Source organism: Pteropus medius, unplaced genomic scaffold, assembly GCF_902729225.1.
Source record: "Pteropus medius unplaced genomic scaffold, Ma_sr-lr_union100, whole genome shotgun sequence".
NCBI classification, from domain to species: domain Eukaryota; kingdom Metazoa; phylum Chordata; class Mammalia; order Chiroptera; family Pteropodidae; genus Pteropus; species Pteropus medius.
This window is the reverse complement of record NW_024345861.1, coordinates 4,333,814-4,359,125: the sequence shown is the minus strand read 5'-3', so window position 1 is coordinate 4,359,125 and position 25,312 is coordinate 4,333,814. Positions and strand designations below refer to the sequence as shown.

At 43.3% G+C, this 25,312-nt stretch overlaps 1 protein-coding gene across 3 annotated transcripts in view; it reads right to left on the bottom strand.

The window, feature by feature from the left end:
* Positions 1-21,889, bottom strand: part of SORL1 (sortilin related receptor 1) — a 153,249-nt gene extending 131,360 nt beyond the window's left edge. The window contains exons 1-2 of one of the 3 annotated variants that reach the window (XM_039874716.1): positions 21,336-21,889; positions 5,726-5,842 (exon numbers count right to left, since the gene is read on the bottom strand). In XM_039874716.1, coding sequence (XP_039730650.1) covers positions 5,726-5,842; positions 21,336-21,611 — 393 coding nt within the window. In that variant the 5' untranslated portion in view covers positions 21,612-21,889. Of the gene's footprint in view, positions 1-5,725; positions 5,843-13,640; positions 13,747-21,335 lie in introns of those variants that run through there. The other 2 variants (XM_039874715.1, XM_039874717.1) reach the window with 2 other exon arrangements.
* Positions 21,890-25,312: the final 3,423 nt, after the last annotated feature.

The following is a 25,312-nucleotide window of genomic DNA, read 5'->3' as shown; positions in this document are numbered from 1 at the left end:
GGACCCATGCACAGGCCAATAGTCTCTCTCTCGGGCTTCTGGGTATTCAGCTATCCAGAGCCACTGTAATAAAACCTAAGAAGGACTGTCATCCACTGGGTGCTTACTAGGTACCAGATACTGTACTGCCTTCAAATATATGATCTCAAGTAGCTCTCACCACAACCCTGTGTGGCAAATGCAATTATGAAAATCATTGTCAGAGAAGACAACAGGGGCTAATGAGATTAGTTACCTGCCAAAGTAACACAGAAAGTAAGTTGTAGCATGGGATTCCTACCCAGGCTGCCTGCCTCCAAAGCCAAAATCCAAAAGCCATTACACCTCAGGTAATGAATAGAATGGAAATTGTCCGTGATTTTATACCTCAACTTTACTACCTGTGTGACATAAAATACAATTAATGTAATCAGTGGGTTGAAAACAAGCCTGAAAGAGGAATATAATATTAATGATAATCTAGTTAGAATTGGAGTAAGCATTAAAGTAGAAGAATAGGTGAATTCCAAGAAAAATGGGAACTACTACACTAATTCCAGAAGGTATATTGCCTCCACTGCCCACTGATTCAACAGCAAACATGTTTTGAGGGTTTTATATGAGCCAGGTACTGTGCCGGACACCAGACATAAAAGACATGTCCTTTAGATACAATGTAAACATGTAAATGTTTATAAATAATGTCCACGTAAACAATGAACTACACAAGGTATGAGAGCACAGATGGGTCAAAATTTTTTAGAGGTCAAGGTCACAAGAGCACAGATAGAGCCTCTGCCAAAACCTGGCTCAGAGTAGAAGAAACTCTACCACAAACACACACATGTAACACAGCGTGTGTTCCTAACTCCCAAATACACAGTAAGTGGCTGCCACAAGAGCAATTTCATAAATGCAGCAGGTTGAGAGTTCACAGATAATTTGAGTGGGTTGAAAGAGTAATACTTTCTTGCTTCCATTCTCCTGGCCAAGAATGGACATTAGGGGTTCCTCTCAGGGTCAGAGGTCACATGTAACAAACAAATGGCTTTTCGTAAAGGGAACTCAGGCCCCTTCCAGCTCCAGCATCTTATAAATTGATAATCGACTAGGAGTTACCTCCTCAGAGGTACAAAGTGATAATTAGTTCACATTAGCGTAATATTTTTCAATACACAATATTGTTTTGTATACATTATCTCTCTTCATCTTTAAAAGCTGAGTTACTCTCACTTTTGCCTCCTTTGGTGTACCTGGAACATAGCAGGTACTCAGTAAAGCTTTCTGAAATCAATAAATATCATTATAAACCACAAAGTAAATGAATGTGTTCTATAAATGAATAAAAGAGAGTGAAATGAATCAGTAAGTGACTGAGTGAATAGTTTAAGAGATAATAAAAACTAAGACTCAGAGAAGTTAATGATTAGCCAAAGGTCATACTGCTAGTAAGTAACAAGACTACTGCGATGGGTTCCTGCAATTCCAAGTCTAGTTGTCTTTCCACTCTTACAAGTTAACCTTCTAGGAGAATGTTCTTTTCCACATACAGAGGTCAGACACTAAACCTACAGGCCAGGCATTGGAAGGAATGCTGGATGGCAAGCAGAAAAGACCAACATTAATAAAGTACAAGGCTTTCTGAGATTCTTGGCCATACTCTCTCCATTTTGCACTTAGAGGTACAACAACCCTCACCACCAAAAACTCTTCCTTAATTCTCACCCGTAAACAAAACCCATCTCTTTGGATCTTATGCTTGACAGAAGTTAAGAGTAAGCCCTATACCTAAGGGCTCTCAAATTGCTCATCAACCTCCCTTCCCTTCTCTGGGTTGAATGATTCCAACATAATATTTTTATCCTATCTTCATAATTCTTATTTCTATTTGATTAACATAGACTCTAAGCTCTAAAGAGTGAAGACCAAGCTAAGGGCTATGCACGCACTTTCATCCACAGTGAAGAGCCCAGAAAAGGCTTCTCTCTGTAGTGTCCAGATAACATCAAGGAGGCTGACTGCCTCATGGGCTCCACACTGCACCCCGACTGGTATATTCTGGTTTGTTTTTCTTTATGGCAGCACTAGGCTGCTGACTCACTCAGTGCCCACTAGGTCCTGCAGGTGAATCTGGGCAAGCACTGTGTACTTGATCAACTTTGCCTTCTAGTTTGTTTTTCATCCAGACACAGGGCTCTGCATTAATTAGTTCTCTCTGACCTCCATATGACACTACTCCCTAAAGAACAAAACAAAAGGGGGAGGGCAGTACTAAACTGCCAAAAGTTGCTAGTTAGATAACTGTCTCACCTGTAAAGACAATCCTTCATATGAATGGTTTTAAATTATTTTCCCTGAACTTCAAAATCATGTAATAATAGTGAAGAGGAGGAGGAAGAGGGAAAGGAGGAGAGGGGAAGAGGAGAAAAGAAGTGAAAAGTGAGGAGGAGAAGAAGAGTTAAAATGCAGAGAAAACGTTTCCTATCTAGCACTGTTCTAAATACTTTTATCAGTGCTTCTCAAACTGTAAAATGCCTACAAATCACCCCGCAGGACACTGTTCAATGCAGATTCTGATCTAGGAAGTCTGAGGTGAGACCAGAGATTCTGCATTTCTAACTGGCTCCTAGAAAAATACCCATAGCTGCTGATCCACAGGCCATACTTCAAGAAGTAAAGTTTTTTTACAAGTACTGTTTCACTGACAAATGAGAAAATCAAGGGAAGGTTAACGACTTGGGCCAAGGCCAGACAGCTAATGAATGGCAGAGCCAGGATTCAAACTTGGGCACTTTGACTTCAGAGTCAGCGCTCAGCTAGATACCAGGTCCCCTGGGCTAACAAGTTCTTCACTGTAAGCAAGTATAATGTGACTTTAAATAATGTCATTTCCTTCAGTGTTGTCTCATTATTACATTGATGAGATACTTTGGACCTTAACTCTTGTTCATATCCATTAGCCTATACTAAAATCAGTTTCATTATACATTTTTAAGGGCTTGCTATCCTGTCCCTGCTCCCCAGTCAATCTCAATGGCACCAACCATAACGTCACACCACACTGGGTACAAGGGCAGCAAGTCCTACCATTCCCAACATCTCCTCTGGTTGACTCTGATCTTGTGATGAGCACTATGTCTGGAGAACTCTGGCCAATTATGTTGCACCTGAGTACTTCCTAAAATAGGAGAGGGCAGAAACAAAGGAGTAGGAAGAGTCAAGATAAATAGTTTCCTGCACCTACCTGACCCATCACAGAGAAAGAGGGGTCCTGCAGGAGCCGTTCGTCATGGGAGCTCACTTGCTACCGGTTCTCAGTGACAGTATTCATTTCTTTCTGGTTTAACGGCACACTTTCTGGAATTCCAGCTCCCAGGTCCATCCCTTTTTTATATATTGAATATGAAATCACTTGGCCATTTTCCAACACTCATAGTTCCTTATTGGTATAGGCTCTTTCCCTACTGGACTACTGACAGGGCCTTACAATCCAGTCTTCTTTAAAGAAAATTTAGAATGTTACTACTCTGGCACCACCAACTCCTACTTCTGAGTCATAATTTATTTTTGCATTAGTTTTTCACATCAGAACATTTTAGTTTCATCTGCCAATTCTTTAATGTAGCTTGTATATAAGGGGGAAATCTGTCATCCTTATTTATTACCTCCAAGCATTGTTTCCTTTCCCTTTAATCTTATCATATATTTCATTCCAGGATAATGTATCATTTCAAATGTTTAATGGGTTCTTAGTAGCTATGCCCAAATAGTTGGACAAAGGGAGATTAGGTTTGGGTAGACTGGCAACACCACAGTGACCAACAATCCTGGTTGATCCAGAACTGAGGACACTCCCAGGATGTGGGACTTACAGTGCTGAAACCCAGGCTTGGTCACCTAGCAACACTACATCCTCACACGCCAAGTATGTGATTGGGTCTTAATTCTCATTAGTTACAGCTCTCCCACAGGAATGCTGAGGAACCTCATGCACATCACCTAATGTCTCTAGTGTCCTTTTTGTCCAGCAAAACCAAAAAACAATGGTTAAGGGCTTTATTTATTGCATAAAGAAAATATTTTCTGAATAAATAATTTTTTTTAAATGCATAAAAACTCTAAGGAGGATTTTTTTCAATACAGTAAGGCATAGAGCCATCTCCTATGCTCAAAACAGATGCCTATAGGCAGTGACAATGCTGAATATATACACAGGTGCCTACAGACTCTCACAGGGCCAACAGGCATCCATATGCTGCTGTCTGTGCTTGCAAACACTGATTTATAAATTGGCCAAAGCCATTACCCCACAGAAGCCTAGCTCTGTTCCAGATCACTACACTCAAATGGGCTGTCAGGTACAGTAAGTGGTTTCCCACTTGTCACTGCTCAGCACCCACCCTAGGCAAAGCTATGCATCATTATAGCCAGCCCTTTTTCTGCCCTCCCTGTCTGTGGCTCCCTGATTCAGCTCACAGAAAATATCCTTGGTGCTCTCTCCAGTCACTTACCCTAGAGCATAGCCTACTCAAATAGTGGCTACAGAGCAGGCCTTCACAGAAAACAAACCTACAAAAGAGCACAAGAATTACAATTGTGCTCTTAGGCGGATGTGACAGTGCTAGAAAATTCAGAGATTTCCTCTAGCCAGAGCACAGAGTAGCCAAAGCTCCATAGCACGTTTTCTGTCCACAGTGTTACCCTGTCACCATGTCAGACCTTAACCCAAGGCCGGGGCTATTCTTCCCCACAACAGGAAGTCTGGATCAAAGGCCGGAGACTTAGGACTGAAAGGCCAGCTCTCCCTCCTCATATATGTGTGACTTGGCTTACACAATGTTTGTAAAACTACACATTAGCTGCCAACTTGTAAGACTCAGCAGTTTTCACATAAAAAGTCCAGATCTCTGAGTTTCTCTCAAAAAATCAGATCTGGCCACACTGGACCCTGCTTCCTGCATGGTATCCAGAGCTGAGACTCAATGAACAATGGCCCCCTTGGAAGCATTTATTCTCTAGTTCACCAAAGTCCTTTCCTCTTCTTAGTATCTCTCAGACACTGAGACCAAGTATCAATCAGCATGTTCAAATTAAAATACAAGTGAACGTTTCTTGAACTTGTATCTCTTTCAAAAGTGAGAAAATTACATATTGTCCCAGAGGGCTATTTACTTCAAGAAAAATGGGAGAGACCATTATTCCTTGTATAGGTAAAGAATGTTGTAAATTTGGAGACAGTTTCATTCTTGCCCGTTACCACCTGGCTTCTCATAGGTCTTTGAATTTGTGACCTTTGGCTTTATGTCTTTGAAGCACCCAACCTATTAAAATACCTCATGTATAAGACGACTGTAAAATTAAGAATATGAGTGAATCCAGTTCAACAACTCAGAAATCAGCACAGGGAAAGATCAGTGAGAGTCCACAGGGCTCTGCTACAGACACGCAGCTCTGCCTAAGAATGTACTTCTGGCATTTTGTTGAGCAGATATGACTATCCAGATCAAATCCTATCACTTCACAAAAGTAATCGCACATCACATGAATTGATTTACAATTGACTGCACAACGCTGTATTCGGTAAACAAAAGATATTTATTATTTTCTAGATTCACTTCTGTGTCATATTATTAATCCCACCCATTCCCCATTTACCCACTATTTCTTCCAGAATGATAACCCCAGAATATCACAAAAGGACATATTGGCAGCACACAGGAGTGCAAGTGGAAACACCAATACTTACATCACTGCTCTTGGGCCTTGCCAATGCCAGGCTGTCTCGGGCTAAAGCCACGATCACGTTGCTTTTCTCTCCCGCCCAGTGTACCACCATCTGATTGTGGGAATCATTCAGACTAACCTGAAAGGAAGAAAACCAATGCAAGAATTAAGACTCATGGAGAGTGATGGTCATAAATATTCCAAAGCAGGACTCTCTCTCTACCTTCGTCATTCAGAAATGACTAAGATTCTTAGATCTGGAGCACCCAGGTGGCCTATTTTTCCCCCTCATTCAACTTCCCCAAGAAGAAACACTGGTCCTCTGCCCTTATATATTTGAAACATAACGAAATTGCAAAGAAAATCCTCTCAGGCTCCCATTGGCATAACCAATTACTTTGCTTGTTTTTGTCCTTTGTGAAACCAATCTCTGGTTACTCTCATCCTTACTCCATACATGGGACATGCACTCCAAAGGCTGAAACCAAAACATCTACCTTATTCAAAAAGTACACAGGAAAGTACACATACTTTCAAACCGCAGTTCAAACTAGTGCTGTCTCTGGCCTATAGGTGACATTGCTCATCCTTAGCTCATAACAAGGAAGAAGGGGAAAACATCACAGTGCAGTTTTATTTAGTTAGTTTTGAAGTGTCTCAAGTAAGGAAGTATTTCCCAAGACTCCACAGAAATGACCTTTGGATTATAGCTAGCAGTAGTTCCCAGGCTTCTGAATTTTATAAACCAGTAAAATGAAAATAAGTTAGTAAAGCTAACAAGATTGGTTGGCCACTTCTATTTTGCCAGGTAACGACAGAAACAAAACAAGCCACTGTGTCAGAGCTTGACTCATCTGCTCTCTGAATCCGTTTCCTCTGCTTCCTGAGAACACAGATTCTGCAGCCCAGGTGGCCTTGCAGGGAGGTGTGGCCCCAGGGCTGAGTTCCAGCCAGTGGAATGTGAGAGAAGGTGTCCATGCCACTAGCCCCAGTCCCCATACAGCCTTCTGTTTTCTTTCTGCAGGCTGCATTCAAGATCTTGGAGTCCCAGAGGAGAGCAGAACCACAGGACAGAGGGAACCCATGTTCCCAAGGAGAGAGCCCTTCGCTAATCAGTACCACCCACTTTGAAATTCTCATATTTGGGAAATGTATTTATACCACTGAACTTCTGGGATTCACCTGTTATGTATCTAACCCTCCTGAGCGATATGACCACCATCTATAATCACCATCATTGTTTAAAGTAAAAACATTTTAATACCAAAACCTGAGGAAAGATACAATCACAGAATAAAGAACAGTTCTTTTAGATAGTCCTTGTTTTATGAAAAATTACATTACTTTTGTTTTTCCTATTTTACATTGATGACAGTTCAAAGGCTGGCATTTTAGAACACCTGAGCCATACATTGCATCCCTCTGTGTGAAGAGCAAACCAAGGACCACACTAACAAACATTCTGAGAGCTGATGTTAGAAAGGCCCCGAAAACTAGGAGCACGTGATCTCGCTCTTGCTAAGAAAATGTCTGGGGGAAGCCTATTCTGCTGGCCTCTTCAACCTCGCTGTTTCAGACACCTGTAGAAGGAAGTCTGGCTTCTAGGCTCTGAGCAGCCTCTGCGAAGTCCAGCCAATACATTTCCCCAGCCATCCCTCCCTCCGCCCCTCCCCCCCACACACACACTCACTTGGACTGATGCAAACAGATAAGCCCCAGCTGATCTGCCCTCTGAGCTGTCTTCCTACCAAGGCTCTGCAGCAGAAACCCTCCCCTCCCCTGCCCCGAGGGCCTTTCTCCTACTTTCCCTTCTCACTGGTCCACCCCTGACGTTCCCCACCCACTTCTTGAGATGCTCTCAGATGTCACCAGGGAGAAGGGAAACACCTGTGCCACAAACTTGGCAGACAGAATGACAAAGGAGCTAATCCTTTACTACTCGGCTTTGGGTCTTAAGCACCTGCATCTAATTTGATCCACATTCAAATTCTTTTGGAAAATATTTGAAAAGACCTTTTTAAAGTAAAAGACCCTTGATATTTTTTAGGAAAATATGTCAATTCCAAACTGTTCCTTCTCATTCCCAGAGAGATAAGTCTAGGCACGCATCAACCAAGAAGTGTAAATAAAAAATAGAAATAAGTCAATTATATAACCCCAGAATGCTACCAGGAGAAAGCAGCCAAGGGACTCTTCACCAGCCGGTAACAAACGCCTTACTTCAGCCTTTATTTTTCCCTTTCTCTCCTTCCAGCCCTCACCTCTAAAAAGGATCTGGAATCACTTGTGGATCAGAAGCCTACCAGCACGGGTGCTCTAGGAACTCAGGCTAAAAGTCTTCTTTCCAAAAACATCCTCACCCTTAGAACCAGAGGAGAATAAACAGAGAACTTGTACAAACATCAATACGATAAAAGATTTGGAACCTAGAGTAATCATCATCCAAGTTTACTGAGGTCTGAGATGAAAAAGCCCACCAGTATTTATTTTGGGCAACCTCAGAAGAGTCCCTCTGGCAGGTAACAATCAAATTACGCTGTGAACTGGTTACAAAGCCATCAGTGATCAGAGTGGGAAAGAGGTCTGAATACAACTTGCTGAAGTCATTCTACTTAAAGGACACAAGATTTATGAGGCTCCTTCGACCAATCCTAAAATAGGTGAAGGGGCGGAAGCAGCACAAAGGACAAGCATCAGAACATCTGAGGGCCTTTTTACAAAGGAAGCCTAAAAGGTGAGCTTGGTGAAACACTTTTTTAAAAAATTCCTTTTTTATTTTATTAGCTGTCCCTTTTATTCCTAACAGATTGTAAAAGGGCAGCCCAGTGGGGAGAAAAAAAATCCCTGGCAAGAAATGGTTTGTCCAAGGGCCACCAGGCAGCTCACACACACCGTTCAGCTCCTCTACTTGGCAAGATGTCAGCATGGGCACATCCTGATCATGGGAGTGACTTCCTGGTGAGCCACTGCCTCTGGCTGAGCATGGCTGATCCTCAAAGCAGCTCAGGTGCCCGACCCCCAGAGCACAAAGCCCAGAGTCAGCCACAGGAAGCCACACACACAGAGGATAACGAGGGCTAGGGCTAGGACTAGGACTAGGATGATAGAGCCAGCAGGCATGCAGGCAGGCAATTAGCTTAACGCAAAAGCATGCATTCTGTTCTCTGGCCTCATCTTCCTCCTATCTCCCCTCTCTCTCCACTTTCACCCTCCTCCAAAGAAGAATGAGGAAGAAGTAAAAGCTGGCTCTCCAAGGAAAGAGGCCAGGAAACCAGAGGCTGAGGGCAGCCCCCAGCCATCAAGAACACCTGCAGAACTTGACTAAATCGTCACACTTTATGGGTGGTTTCTGGTTTGTTTGAGTCCTTTTCCATCCCCAGGGACTTCTCCCTAGCCTTTCCCCATATTCTCCCCATGACCAGCCCTCTGGGGCAGCTGCAGGCTTCAAGATCACTCTCATCAGTCTGGCTCACTAAGGTTCCACAAGAGACAAGGTTGGGCACCCAGAAGACACTGATCTGGGATGGGGCAAGAGGGTGGGAGAGTGGCTTTTCCAGGAACACAAGCCTGTTGTGTAGTCGGTTATAACCACAACCCTGAGGCCTGAACAACTTTCGCTCCATCTCCAGTTCACAGGATGTAGCTAGAGCTTGATAAAGGAGACACAATTAATTGGAGCTACAAAAGCAGCAGGGAGAGGGCCCAATGCCACCCCTCAGAAGGCAAACAGAGAAAAATCACACACCACAGAAATCTCTGTACACAGAAACAGCACCATAAACAGCCACCAGGGGCTGGAAGGTGCTTCAGGCCTCTGCTAGGCTCACAGATTGGTGGTTAAGAGTCAAGATAACCTTCCAGAGGTCACCTGATCCAAATGATGACAGAATCGCCCAGACCTACTGATTCAGATTCCCTCTGACTGGAGCCAAGGAATCAATATTTTCAAAAGACATAGTGCACATGTCTCTAATTCAGTTTATTTGGGAAGTGATGAATCTCGTCCTTCTCCCTTCCTCCTGGCAGGACCTAGGACTTAAACAACAGTGGCTGGAAGACTCATTTTTGGGGGAGGGGCGTGGAGGAGGGGGCAGTGAATCGTCTTTGGGTATTTTGAGTAGGTGTTAAAATCCTAAGATCTACTAGTATATGCCACAATGTGGACGAACCTCAAAAACACTATGTTATTGAAAGAAGCCAGACATAAAAAGTCACATATTAGATACCTATGTGAAATGTACAGAACAGGTAAATCCATAGAGGTAGAAAAGAGATTGGTGGTTGCCAGTGGTTGGGGAGAGTAGGAAAAAGGGTTTTATTTTAGAGTGATGAAATGGCTTGAAACTAAATAGTTGGTGGTTGCACTGCATTGTGAACATGCTTAATGCTACTGAATTGTTCACTTCAAAATGGTTAAGTTTATGTTATGTGAATTTCATTTCAACTTTTTTTTAAAAGGCTCCATAACCAGTAAAGAACATTAACTTCTCAAGTGCTGATCCAATACCTAAGAGCTCCTACTCTAAGGAAGTGTTCCTTTCCTCTAATCTGGATCCTTCATGTACCCAAAATATGCAGCTAGAATGAGTCAGAGAGGAGGCAGGGCAAGGAGTGAGTCTCTAGCCAAAGCAACCCTTCAAAGTGCTGTCAGCAGCATCTGCAGAGACACAGCATCCACACAGGCCTCTGGATTCCTGGTCCCTGGCTGGAGAAATGGCCTCAGGGTTGGAGATAGCACTAGCATCCATTTCCAGCTCACAACAGTCATCACCACCCCTAAACTGACACACCTCACACCTCCGTCTGTGTTGTCTCTCAGCCCCCCAACACACCCTGGCATTCCAAAGAAGTTAAATGGATTTGCCTTATTATTCAGAGTGAGGGGAAAAATATGCTGCCACCCAAGCACCAAGCTCTGGGTTGTTATAAATAGAAGAGAGGATAAATTCATGTTGTATTAAAGGTTCTGATTGCTCATGCATTCACTTACAGATTACATATGCACTGAGGCCTACTAGGTGCCAGACACCCAGTAGGGCTCTTTAATCATTCCTTACCTGTCAAGAGCACACAGCCCTTCTGGGGGAAATTAGTGTTGCAAATCTGACTGGTAATACGAAATTTACAATAAAACCATAAACTATTAAGGCTTATTCAGGAAGAGGGTGGCCCTTAATGGAATGGGTCACATATCATCTCTATTCATTTCTTCTGCTATTACTTCTTTCGCATTGATCAAACCCAAAGATTAGGAATGCCCTTGACACCACTGTCTACAGTCCTCACCACTTCTGCAGAGCTTCTTTCCAGAACAGGACAGTCAGTCTGGTTTATTCTCTATCTCAATAGCAGTGACATACAAAGAAGCATTTTTAAAATTCTACAGTGAAGTATAAAACAAATACCCTGTCCTTCAAGTATGAGACAAAAGCAGCTGCTAAATCCCCTGAACTACAGGACAGGCCTGAGAAAACCAAAGACAGACTCCTGAGGTCCAAGAATAACAAGGTTTTCTCCAGCCATCCGTTTGCACAACCTAAATGCTAGGTATGAAAATCACTCCTCTGAGTCCCTGTTAAGACTGTGTTCTCACTATATTTAGTAAGCTCATTATCCTTTCTGGACTCTCCACCTCCGGAGAGCTGAAATCTAGAGCTCCGGGCACCAAGGCCCTGTTCACGGAATCTCTGCTCACTCATTAGACTTTTGTTTTCTCGAGACTTCGCACACAGAACTCATGAAGTACTTTGCTGATAAATTCAGGATGCCCATCTTACAGACGAGGGAGAATGACTTTGAGCTAAAAAACTTACCATTTCACTACAATCTCCTTAACTGGAGTCATGAGCTCTTTTTTTTTTTTGAGGGGGAATGTATACATACATATATATGTATTTTCCTTTATCTTTACCAAAAGAATAATAATCCTATTTTTACTGGCTTATATTATCAGTTCACAGAGACCAATTGGCAAATAGAATTTATTCACCATTGACCTCTATATGGCACTTCCTCCTGGTGAACCTCACTTAGTCATTTAGCAAATAGCATATTTTGCTGTTCCATGAGGGCTCCCTATTAAAAAGAACCTTTGAAAAATCTTTGTCCTGAAAACAATCACCCCTTAATTTACCAGGTGGTGAATAAGAAAAATAAGAAAATATCAGAGCCAGAAGTAACTTCAAGGAACATCTAAGCCATCTTCCATATTTTGCAGATAAAGTTAAGCCCACAGAAAGAGTTAGAGCTGGTGTCTCATACACCCTCAAAACCCAGGGCCTAAGGCAGGGCACACAGGCAGAGAATATGGCAAACCCCTCTCACCAGTGTTAACTGGCTGCTCAGTGCCCTGAGCCAGGACTAGCATTAAGTAAGGATTCATCTAGGAGCCCAAAGCTGTTTCTATGAGCTCTTTAAAGTTCCAGAACATCTTTTCTGGACTCTCCTCTTTGGCTCTGCAGCTTCACCATGAATAGCCCCCTACCTCCTTCACACAATAAATATTTATTGAATAATTACTATATATCAGATTCTAAGCTGGGTGTTAGGAAACAGCAGACTTTGGGGGAGGGAGGTATAATTGCATGTATGGGAGAGAGTGTGGCTGCACTGAGGATAAGACCTACAGCAAGAGCCAGGGAGGTGGGTGGGGGAAACGACTCAGGACAATTCATATTTGAAAAGTTAAAAGAAAATTAGTGCAGCCAGAAGAGCCAAAAAGAAGGTAGAATTATATGAGATCTTGAGGTTTTAAAAGGAGAAAATAAAGTTCACAGTCAAAAAGGCAGTGGATCCCAGGCTGAAAGCAAAGCTTTCACTGGAATATTTATGAGAGGCAAATATGTCACAGTAAATCAGAGGCTTGAGTTTGGATCTTGGTCTCTATGATTTACTGGCTGCATAACTCTGGCTACATCACTTCACCTTTCTGAGCCTCAAGATACTCATCTGTGAAATGAGAGTAATAATGATCCTTACCTTCCCGATTTTATAGGACTCGTAAGAATCAAATGTGATGTTATCCATAAACCTCAAAATGCTAAAACATTATTTCTTTTTGTTATTGGTATAGTCTTGATACTCAAATATGCTATTCTACACAAAATGGCACCATATAAAAAATTAACATGAGCATCACCAGGGTTGGAACACTGAGGTTGAAGAGCAAGCAATGGCATACATGAGACGATGAAACTGCATGCCTGAGTCAAGCTCAGAACTCATGGCCAAGTGTGGCACTTTGGCAGTCTTCCTCTCATACCATAGCCACGCTCAGAAAGTTGAAGAAACCCAACCTTCAGTTCTCAAGGCTCCAGCACAGTGGTGGCACTCATTTCTAGCACTTTCCTCACCCTAAAGGGAAAGCATTTAAACATTACATTCCAGAACCGAAGGCCTCAAATCTTACCAGTGGCTTCTTTACCACACTGTGAGGGAAAGCCAGTGGAGAAGAGAAGGCATATCAACCAAAGGTGTGGCCGATTTCTCAATAAAATGGTTGCCCCGAGCTCCTAGGAGGGGCAAGGCACCCTGCAGAAGACCCTCGTGCACCCCTCTACTAGCTTAACTCCTAGTTTAACTCTCACAACTCTTTGTTGATAACCCTTTCACCTCTATCCAACTCTCCACATCCATCACTTAATTCTTCTCCTGTAGATTCAAGGCCTTGTTCCTGCAGTAACCTTTACATCACCACCAGCAGCAGAACGCCTTGCCAAATTCAGCAAACCACGTGCCCAGTTAATTGTAGATTTTTTTTAACTGCTCAGTGAGAGAACTTCAGGGAACTAAATATATACAGATGAGGTAAGTTATAGGTACAGAATCTCATGTTACTCAATTAATTGAGCATAAGTTTAAACATTTCAAGTTTCTTCCAAACACTGCCATAGTTTCACAGGCTACTCACCCACCTCCACTCCGTCCCCACATCCTACCATCAGCAGGTTCCTCTTCTAAGATCCTTGGGCAGCCAGCACTAGTCCTTCTTCCCAGGTCCCAGGGGCAGACTCACATGGAACTGTCTTGCATGTGTCCCCTGGGCTAATAGAGAAACAGTGTCCTTAACTATCTGGGCTCCTGCCCCACATAAGGCTCATCTCATAGGCACCCCTGAGTCTGCTCAGTGACAGTCCTTAAACTAGCTTGTCTCCTAAGGTTGCTTTTAACCCTGGCCTTCTATGCTCAACTAGATCATCCCAGCTTTTTCCAATTTCTTCTGGGCACAGGGGTTTCCTAAGAGCTAAAAATTTCCTCATGACACTATTCAGCTCCCCAGCCCATCAAGGCAGAATGGATCGCACCTCAGTACCAACTAACATGAAAATCCCAATTCAGGACCCACTCATTAGCTCGAACCCATGTTTATTTCACATAAGAATCACTCTAGCCATCTGCCCCGCTCTGATCCATAGTTATTTGGGGAAAATGGGTTTCCACTCAACAGGCTGGTCTCTTTCCTAAATAAGAGTAGCAACGTTAGTTACCTTCTTCATTAAAAAAAAAAAAAAAAAATGGAGATCACCAATAGCACACTGGCCCTTATAAGGCATAAAAAGCATTTGATACACATCCATCTTTTCATTGCTCTTATCTGCCACTCAGATTTGGGACATAATCACATCAGCCTGCCTTTCTGAGAATTCGTAGCTGTGTTTTTAATCTAATTCAGAGAACTGGAGATAAATCATCATGAAGGGTCCTGATTTTCCTAGCCAAGAGCCTGCAGTGGCAGCAACAGCAATGGCATCCTAAATAAAGGGAAGGGGGGTTACATGCAGTGATGAAGACCACACGCCAGTGCTGTTTGTCTTCATGCCAGCCCAAAAGGTTGCAGGGATAAAAAACAGACCCAGCTACATGGAGGCAAGTCAACAAGAGCACAGGAGGCACAGAACAGTGATGGGAAGATGGCTTCACTGTTAAAGCACTGTTTACATCTTTCACGGCCAAATAGACCTGCAGGGTCTGCACACCACCACAGCAAAGGCCATACGAGAGGGCTGTTTGTGCAAACCATATCAGAAGTAAAGACACAGAGGTCAGACTTCATCGTCCAAGGCACCGATGGAAAGAGGCAACAGTGCAGAGGTATCCTCTAAGATGAACACTAAACCTGCCAGACCCTCCACAGCCCCCAGATGCATTCCTACCTAGGAAATAAAGGCCACTGTCTCCTACCACTCAGCTTGGCAGTCAGCAGCCACCAAAACCTGGGGTTTACACTACAGCCCTCAACTTCTGCTTTCTCTCCAGTTTGTGTTGAAAACAAATGCAGGCTTTTGCTGTAACCACAGCTTCTCCCCTGGTTAAAGTAGAGGCTGCCTACCATTGAGAAGAGGAGACCTCTCACAATCTGTGAAAGCTACACAGTCTAAAACAGTAGAGAGGGCCACATGTGGCTATTTAAACTTAAAGGGATTAAAGTTAAATGAAAGAAAATAAATTCAATTCTTCAGTGATACCAGCCATATTTCAAGTGCTCAACTGCCATATATTACTAGTGGACACACTGGACAGCACAAATAGAGAATAATTCCGTCATCGCAGAAAGATCTATCAAAGAGCGCTATATTAGATCTGTCATGAGGCCAGGAAGATAGGATCATTAGGCTCTTATCTAGTAGCAGTGATACAATCATGAGTGTTACCATTGTTATTAACTACCTAATGGATAACAGAATTTGTAATTATTTTTAACTCACTATCATGATCCTGATCCTATTTTTATGAAACCCACCCCAAAGCATTCTTCATGTTGCAATAAAAAAAACAAAGGTCTCACAATAACATAGGGTGAAACCCAAATATTGCTCTTGATCAGCAGCCCACACTGCCTTCTCTGATTTATGTCATCACCAGCCACTTCAATGTAGAAAGCTGCCCATGCCACTTCTTCGAAGGCCCAAGGTTCACAAGTCGATAAACCAATAAATTAGGTAGAAATTAACTGTGGCTCATTTTAAACTGAGGGAAATCAATTTTTGCATCTATGTGGCTGTACTAAATATGTAATGTGCCAGTGGATTCCGGCATACCTAGAGAATGCATAGATAGGTTCTGTGCTCACCAACAAAAAGAATGCCTTCCCTCTGCCGCCTAGACCACTCCTGGAGAAATACTAATCCTCGAATACTCAAACCAAGGTAGAGTGAGCTCTCTTTTAGTTTCCACCACAACTAAATCTAAATGTCAATGTAACACCTCAGCTTTAATATGTTTCCACACGGTCAACTCTTAATTATCTGCATCTGAATTGTCGAAAATTGTAAACTCCAAACTGGCTTTCCCTGAGCACATTTATGCCAGCCATTTCACATTATCAGTTGTGCAAAAAATGCAACCTCGTTTTAATATTTGCCTAAGCAAAATTTAATTAGAAAGGTAAACTTATGTTTTAAAAAAGAGACTAAATAAATAAATATACAGCAAAGGCAAACAGCTTATTTTTGGATTACCTGTTCTCCAGATTATTAGAATGTTCCTATGTGGACAGTACAATGCTGGCTCTATCTATCTCTGGCCATGGGATTAAACAATAACAACGCAAAGATGGTTGTCATCTCTAAGGAGGAACAGACCAAAATATGACAATAAAATATTCCTATAACATCCATCTTTTTTTGCTTTAGGATGTTAGTTGCTTTTAGGCTTTGCTTCCTGGATCCCAGGTATCAAAGCAATTTATTAAGAATACCATTAACTTTATTTGGACTATAAGAAAACATTCTTGAAAAGAACAGGAATTAAAACCAAGATCCATGATCTCTCTATTCTGGTGTACTCTAAATCTGGGCTCTACGTCCCTAAGGAACTGTTCTCCATCATTTTTCCAAGTTATGAAAGAGCTACATATTGCTGCTCTCCTGGCCTGCAGGAACCCTACAAGTGGAATGAGAATGACTTTTCTTTAACCTGGTCTGGAGAAAAAGTAACAATCTATTTTATGCTATGACACTTCAGGTAACTCCCTTCCAATTGACAGTCATAACGCCATAAATATATTTTGGAGCTAGAGTTAATCTCATTATTCATGATATCAGGGGTTAAAGATAACAGAAAGCCACCAAAAATTCAATTATCAAATTTTATGTATATCTATGTTATATATGTGTAGAACAGTTCTGGAAGAATATACAAAAAAAAAAAATTGATGGCAACAGTTGCCAACTAGGAAAGTTCCTTATGTGAATGGGGGACACAAGAGGGAGGGACATTTACTTCTCAATACATACTCTTTAGTCCAAATTTTGTTTTGTACATATATATTACCCTCTGAAGGCTAAATAAACAAATTAGATAGCTTTTCATTTTATCCCTTTAATTCTCTATCTCCTCACTCCTATCCCTGTCCCCTTTATCTCCCATTCTTTCTACCTCTGAAAGCCTTCACCCACCATGCCCAAAACAAGCAAGCTATTAATGAACTAAATAGTAGCCAGAGACTGAGCAAAGAACTGCATGCAATGAGAAGAGACGCCAAGTGGAACCAGGAAGTTTTTCAAGGTCACATCCCTTATCAAGCTAACCCAACACGCCAAACAACTCTTAACCTACTTAGAAGCCAACATGAAACAACAAATGCTTTGCCTTTTCATCTTGTGTAGCATTCAGGTCAAACATCCTAACTTCAAAATCAACCAAACAATTCTTTCCCAATCAATTGTATCGTGTAAGAATCTACTCCAAAGAGATCTAAAGCTAAAAGTATTCCACCCCCGAAGGAGGCTCTTTGTCCAAGGAACTCGTGCTGTAACAGACACTTTATTTTCAGTCTCAAATCAAGACACTGAATATTCCCTGGTCTCTAAAATGCAGGAATTATGAAGACAGAGCTCATTGGAAGGAAAATAAACCTGTAAATCCTGTTAGGCTATGCACCTCATTCCAAAGGACTTTACCCCAAAACAGTACCATTAGCAATAACCAAGAGAGCCCTGAAAGGGAGAATTATATACAACAGAATCACAGTATGTCATTCAAAATAACTCCCAGGATATCACAAAAAAATCAGGGCTCCACTATCTACCATCCTCACCATGGAGGAAGCCAACTCATTTTTACACTCCATTTGTGAACTCACCACAGCCCTCCTTATAAATATCTCTTCTATAACTTAGATTTGCTTCCTTCTCTCCAGGCCTCTCTTCTTCCAGGTGTCCAGTAGATCCATCAATATTCCTTAAGGGTCTCCCAAGTGTCAGGGACACAGAGAAGAGAAAGACTTGACCTTTGCTCTGAAGGAGCAGATAGGGAGATGAGACAGTTAAACAAGTACACCATAAGGCAGTAAATGTTGTACCTGAGCTCAAAAAAAACTGTTCCCACTAAAGCCTGAGAATACTAGGAGGTATTCCTTGGATGTTGAATTGAATAGGGGTTTTCCAAACCAGAGAGGAGAAAACCATTTCAGGCAAAGGAAAAATCAAGTATGACTGTACAAAGGCATGGAGCTGACAGGAATAAATCAGGAAGAAATTCAGTGTGGTAAGAATTACAAAATCCCCCTTCATGGAGTGGCCTTTTTTAGAAATGTCTCAACTTCTCAATTTTGAACTTGAGAAGAAAAGTCTTCATATCTGATAGTAGATTATTTTCACCACTATTACTATATTTCGTTATTACAAACATGCCTGTAAGGAGTCATGGCAGAACCCAATCTCTCACACTTGAAAACATAAAGAATATGGTTGAAATAACCATGCCTAGTTGACTCTATAAGTTAGCAGAGCCAGAGAAAAAGAACTGACTACAACACAGGGCTCTTTCTCAGACACAGGATATGACGGCAAAAGCCTTCTTTGCTCCTCTCCCTGAAGCTGTGGCCTTAACATCACCACCACTCAGGCTTCTTGTTCAGGCAGCTTCTTTTTCCAGCCTCAATCTGTGCTGCCAGGCATCCTCTTCACCTCATTCAGAGGTCAGAGGGTAAGAAGCTACAAATGTGTTGGAGCCCACTGGCTCCTTATCACTCCATCTCCCATGCCCTCCCATATAATACAAACCCACTAACACTCCACTGAAGAGTTGTGACTGGTTTATTGTATCCATGTTTAGTTTACTAGTTTCCACTTGTTTCATTTACATTCCTGTATTTGCATCTGCTTTATCTTCTCCTTAAATTATAAGTTTTCCGAAAGCAGGAATGAAATATTCCCCAACACAGAGAAGAGAAAGACTTGACCTTTGCTCTGAAGGAGCAGATAGGGAGATGAGACACCATCTCTATATAGAACCGCACTCGATTCAAGCAATACTGTGGAAAAACATTGCAATTCCATAGGTTTAAACGGGAGGGAGTATAAAGTGTAACTTGGCTTAGGGCTAGAAATAAGATGGCCATATAATTTATAGTCCACATCCTGATACTTCTGAGAGTGAAGGCAGCACTTTCCATAACCAGCATGCGCAAATTATAAACCAGGTCCGTCTCAGGGAAAACAGGCAGACGGTCACCCTTGCTAAAAAGGTCATTACAAATAGATGTGAATTACTCCAGAGCTCTAAGAGAGGCAGGCCAGGCCCCTTCAGTAACTGATTCCTGAGCTTGCAGTCTGAAGGATCTGCACCAAATAGTGCCCATAGCAGAAAGCCCAGTACCAGGAAGATCTTCCTTCTATCTAACTCAAATCCTTAAAAATTCAAATTAATTTTATTTTTATTACCCTCAGGGCAACGGAGAACAATGTCATAGAAAGGTAGCTTCAGAAAAGAAAAAAAACACTACCCTACAACCTCACTTTTGGTAGGAATTCCTTCTTATTTGTTGGACGGCTAGTTCTCCATCCTTCGACTGAACAAAACTCAATCTGGCTGGCTCAGGACTATAAAAGCCAAGGATTTTTGGAGTGACTCTCAGTGATAACATAGTTCATCTTTAACCTGCCCCAGATTCCCAGGAGCTTTCCCAAACCAAACCCAAGGAAGAAATGGCACCTGCATGCATATTTTTGAGACGGGGAAGCTCTTCCCTCAGCCAAAACTATAGCTGCAGGGGACATGATCTCCCACCTCTCCCCACTCTCAGCCCCCAGAGTGCTGATTCAAGCCCACAACAGAGCTGGGCTGACTGGGAAGACTCAAGGAACAAGGGAGCCTCTCTTTCTCCATTCCCTTCCATCAGGATGATGACATCCCAGTTGAGAGCAAGGACATTGCTGACTTATTTTCAACAATATGAAAAAGAAGGTTCAGATGGGGATGGGGAAGGGAATAAGGATCTAGACCCAGAACTGAGCAGGAAGGCTCCAGCAGCTCGTGCCCACCAGTAGTTACATGCCCACTGGCATAAGCTCCTGCCTAGGGGCTGATGGTAGATGGAAGTCAAATGTTCCCACTCACTCACCACCATCTTTCCCCCCTGTGTAGCTGTGTGTATATGTGTGTGCCAGTGTGTGTGTGTGTGTGTGTGTGTGTGTGTGTGTGTGTAATGTTGTAGGAGTTAAAAGGAGGTATTTAAGAAGCATTGTATAAGGACAAGGAAACCATTTGATTACCCAAAGGTCATTGAAATAATGCAGACAAAAGCTAAAGAGCAGACAACCCTGCCCCAAGCGATCTTGGGCTAGTCATTTCACTTTCCCCAGCTTTGGTTTCTTCATCAGCAAAATGACACAATAGAGTAAGATGGGTTATAAGGTTCTTCCTCGCTCCAAGTGTTGAACATTTAACTCTATATATTTCCTGAAAAAATGTCTAAAGGAAAATCAGTGAAGAGAGGCAAAACTCCTCTTTTAATTTCTACTTTAAAAGAGAGCATTTTGACTCTAGAAATCATGTAATTTACCACCTCCACTGGTATCACTTTTTCTCCCCCACTGACCTTCTAGTTTTGCTGATGTCAATCATAACCGCTGCACTGGGAGTCTCATAAAGCAATAACACAGACAAATTAATTTTGCCAATAATGATACTAACCCGCTCACTCCGTTTGCAATTCCTAGCAGTAAGCCTGGTCATAAAAGTGAAATTCGTGTTACTTACAATCTAATAAACCCATTGCCTGGATAGAAATACATTACAGAATATTAATGCTCACCAAATTCTTGCAGTCTTTCAAATCCCCAAGTGTCATGAGGGATATTCTCGTCCAAAATAAAGTCAATAGCTTGAAGGAGAGGTGGAATGGATAGAACCTCACCCACCCACACACTCCTCTTGACTATATCAAGAGTCAAGCTTTCCGGTTTGCTCACCTTAATTGTTATAAATGCTAAGTGTGGAAACCCTCTCCTCTTAATGTTCTGTGTAAGTGTACTGCAACTGCAGGGTGCTCATCTCCACTGCCAACTGGTGATACATTAAAGAAAACCAGATTTTTATCCACACGCAAAATGAAGGTGCACCCCTCCTATACCTATCGTAAACTACACTGGTCAGCACTCACCTTGGGGAAATATGCACTGCACCCCTCCAGTTACCTGGAAAACGTTGCTAAAATCGACAGGAAGAAGAGAAAAAACAATGCAATTCAAGTGCTGACTGTTGTACTCATGGGAGGGGGGAGGAGGACAAATCCAAGCCGGGAAGTCCCCAGTGGTGCCTGCACCTGGAGGTGACTGCAAAGGATGGATGCGGGGATGAGGAAGTGCAGGGAGAGGAAAGGACTGGAAGATAGGTTGCAAACTGCTCACCTGTCCGTACACCTTGATGGGCTCGGGGTGCAGAGCAGCGCTCCGTCTCCTCCGGAGCTGCTTCCCGTCCGCCCCCTGGGTGTCCCCGCGCGCCAACAGCCGCAGCTCGCGCGCGTCGCCCTGCACCACGAGGAAGCCCCGGTCCTGGGGCAAGGGCGAGCGGCTGCCGTGTAGCTTCTGCGTCCAGACCTCGCAGAGAGCCACGGGCGGCAGCAGCGCGACCAGGGTGAATAGGAAGAAGAGTCGCGACTCCCTCCTGCTGCTCGGTGTCGCCATGTTCCGGCGAACGCTACTGCAGGTGGCGCCGCCGCCAGGAGAGAATGTGCAATGCGAGGCCAGGAGAGCGGCGGGGCCGGGGCCGCGCACGCCACTCCGGGTGGTTCCAGGCCGCCCGCGCCGCTCGCAGTCGCCCCGCTGTGCCTGCTGCCTCTGCAGCCCACCGACCCGCTTCGCTCGGCCCGGCGCCGTCACGTGTGAGGCGGGCAGCCGCTTCCTCTTAGCGCACTTTCTCCGCTCTACGGCTTCGGAGGCGACTCCGGCCCCTCCCCCGCCAAGGGATGGGGAAGTCAAGGCAGCGAGCGCTCGCGATGGTGCGTCCCCTTCCTCCTCGCCGCGGACACACCTACTCGTTCACCCTGCAGCAGTCAAGAGTTGTGCGGGGCGCGCTCATCTCCTCGGGGGTTAGTTGCCTCCTAAATCGTGTCGAGGTCGTCCTAAACCGTGATCAGCCTCCTTTCTAACCGCACAGCCCCAGTTCAGCCACATGACCACTGCCACCTACCCCCGCCGCAACCCCACCTCCAAGTAAGAGCCGAGAACCAAAGAAAATTAGTTCGGAGAACACGGAGCGTACATTAGAAGAGACCGCTCCCATTGTGAAACCCAGAGTGTCAAGTACTCTGGGCCCCTAAATGTACTTGATGTGGTCACAGTCACATACAGGGCCCCAGCACAGTGGTTCGATCATGACCCCTCCAAAGTGACCAAGCACAGAGCTACTTGATCTCAGCCATGAAATGGACATGTAAACCAGTCCCTTCAGGCCACAGCCAACACAGGGCAAGTCCTCTACCCAAGGGTGTAAAGCTTGCAAATACCAAGATGTGGGGAGGACACACTTTAACCCTAAACTCAGCTTTAAGATCTAGACCTGCTGAACTACAAGAGATAAAACCTAGGCTGTTGGAACTGCTTGAGGCATAGCCAAAGGAAATATTTTTCGCAGGTTTGTGGAAGCAACCAAAATATATCCACTGTGGTCTCCATACTAGACTTGCTAAGGACCTGGCCTCAGATTCTGCAGTCCCCATCTCCTCCCACCCTCGCTTTTTCAGTTTTTCTGTCCATCTCAGCATAATCACAGAACTACCCAGTTCTCCCCTCCAAGCAAATTGCTTATCCCCTGGGAAAGCCATTGAACGACTGCCAGTTTCTTCTCCTCATCTAGATCAGCACTGTCTTGTCACCTTACCAGGAGTGTGACCTCCCAAGACCAGCAGCAAAGACATCATCTGTACCCTTGTATAATGCCCAAGGGAAAATAAGAGGAACATGGCTAGAGCCAGAAAGCCCTGTAGATGATTTAATTATTGTTGTGTTTTTTTTTTTTTCCTTCAACATATATTTAATGAGAACCTTCTCTACAAAAGCAAGTGTCAGAGTCTCCGCAGAAAACAGAGACACAAGTCCTTGAAGTGTGGATTTGGAAATGAGGAGCTGCTTTGTCCACACAAATTGATGGCTCCAGATTCAGATGGCAATTTGCAGGGAAGGATTAGTAGGGCAGGGCCAGCCACTTGCTAATTTTTATTTTGATTTTCAGCTTGGATGCGGGAGAACTGGCAGAAATGCTCAAACATGGTCAACTTACTCTTTGAAAACTGTCCTCTGTAATCATTATCTACATTCCAAGCCATTCTCAGGTGGATAATCAGTAAACCCCGAGACTCTACCACATGGCTTGGTAGAAAGCACACTGAATTTTGACTCAGAAGGTCCACCCTCTAACTTTGGGGACTTGGCCAAATAACCTCTGTGAATTTCAGTTTTTTCATCTGCAAAATAAGGACCTAAATCCCTACCTATCACACAGAATTACTAAGAGTATAAGATGAGATAACATGTATAAAGTAAAATCACTATGCAAATTGTGAAGGCCCCAGATAGTAGTATTGTATGCTGGTGGCATTGGAGACATGTATTCTTATTCTGGCTTTGCAATCAAGTTACTGTTTGATTTTTGTCCTGGTCATCTCGCCTCTGTGGGCATTGGTTTCTTCATATGTGAAATAAAAAGAGACCTTGCAGCCCTGACCATTCCCCACCCCCTTCAGAACACCCCACCTATGTATGAGATTTGAGCAGTCACAGGAAAGGCTGCCCAGGACAAGGGTCAGAGCTGAATTGTGCAATTGAGTGGGGTGTTCCTCTTAGCTTCAAAACTAGACTTAGGTTGTAAACAAGCCACCACTTCCTCCAAAGTGACATCAAGTTGGGGTGGGAATGTAGACAGAAGGCAGTACTCCATCTCCCTCTACCCCAACCTGCACAGCCTTGCTCTTGATGCTGCCCAACATTATGAGGAAAATCAACTTGCATAGAAATTTAATACTAGACTCACAACTGTGTATTAAAAAGTTGAGCCTATGGTCAGACTTCAAACTGCCCTCCTCTGTCCTGTCCATCCTAGGCTATCCTGAGCTAGGAGTGGAGTTGGGGCTAGGGAAAAACCAACCAGAGGTCACAGTATCCCACATTTTTATCCAGATGGTCGTGTTTTAAATAGTAACAAGACCAGTCATGAAGAGAAAGGGAAACAAATCCCCAAAGCCTAGCTGGTCCTCTGTCTGTTCTCTCTCCTTTTGTGGGCTTCCCAAATGCTGAGATTTGTCTGTTCACCCTCCCTCCAGTCCCTGGCCTGACAACTATCTATCCTTCATATTCCAAGAGGCCTCTCTCTGCATCTAGCCTAGCTTATATCCCCAGCTTTAAGGCTCTAAGTCCCCTGCAGTCTTTGATACTCTCTGGTCATATTGCTTATTTAACCTCATCTTTCTCTTAAACTACAAGCAGCAGGAGAGCAACACCAGGTCCATCTTGCCCACATCTATGTTCCCAGTGCTCAACATAATCCCGGCATATGGTGGGTGCTCAGTGATATGTATAGAATATATGGATATGAATGACAGGAAGGAGTGACATCCCCACTTGCTTGTGGTAAGGGTTGGGGAGTGATTAACGGACCAATGCAGTTGAATTTCAGAACTTTTCTTACCACCATTCTTTCAAAACTGGACTCTAAGTCACAACCAGACCTCTGAGTCACTGAAGCAGAAAAGAGAACTTCTAAAACTTGATGTGGTGAACTTCATTCCTTCTTCTACATCGCTGTAGTCAAATAACTACCATTTACCTCACCAAGCAGGGTAAGATAGAAATACCCTCCTGCCCCAAAGAAATAATTCTCCTACTGCTGCCAAAAATTCCTTTAGGATATTTAAGGCAAAATCCAGGATAATTTATAAGGTTTAAAATATATATGCACCAAGAACATAGAATAAGTGACTATATTCTCACTCTTGAATAAATTAAATTCAAAGAAGAGGTTCTGGAAAGAGTAGTAACTTACTTTGCATAGTAGTGATTTACATTTGCGTAGCATTGTAAGGGCATTATCCATCAGATTTCATCTCACAGCAAGCCTTCCAAGTGGGCCAAAGCAGGCATTACTGACCCCTCTATTTTACAAATTTTGAGAATTAAAGCTCAGAAAGGAAGATTATATGACTTGCCCAAAGTCACACAGTTTGTAAGGGTTAGAGTCTAACCGAGGTTCTCTAACCTTTTCTACCACTTCTGACACCTCCCTTAGGAAGAGAGGAGAAGAGCTGGTGTTTCAGGTCCTGGGTAGAGATAGGCAGTGAGAACCTGGAAGGAAAGACCGAGTTGTTCAAGTCCTCACCTCTTTCACAGCTCTA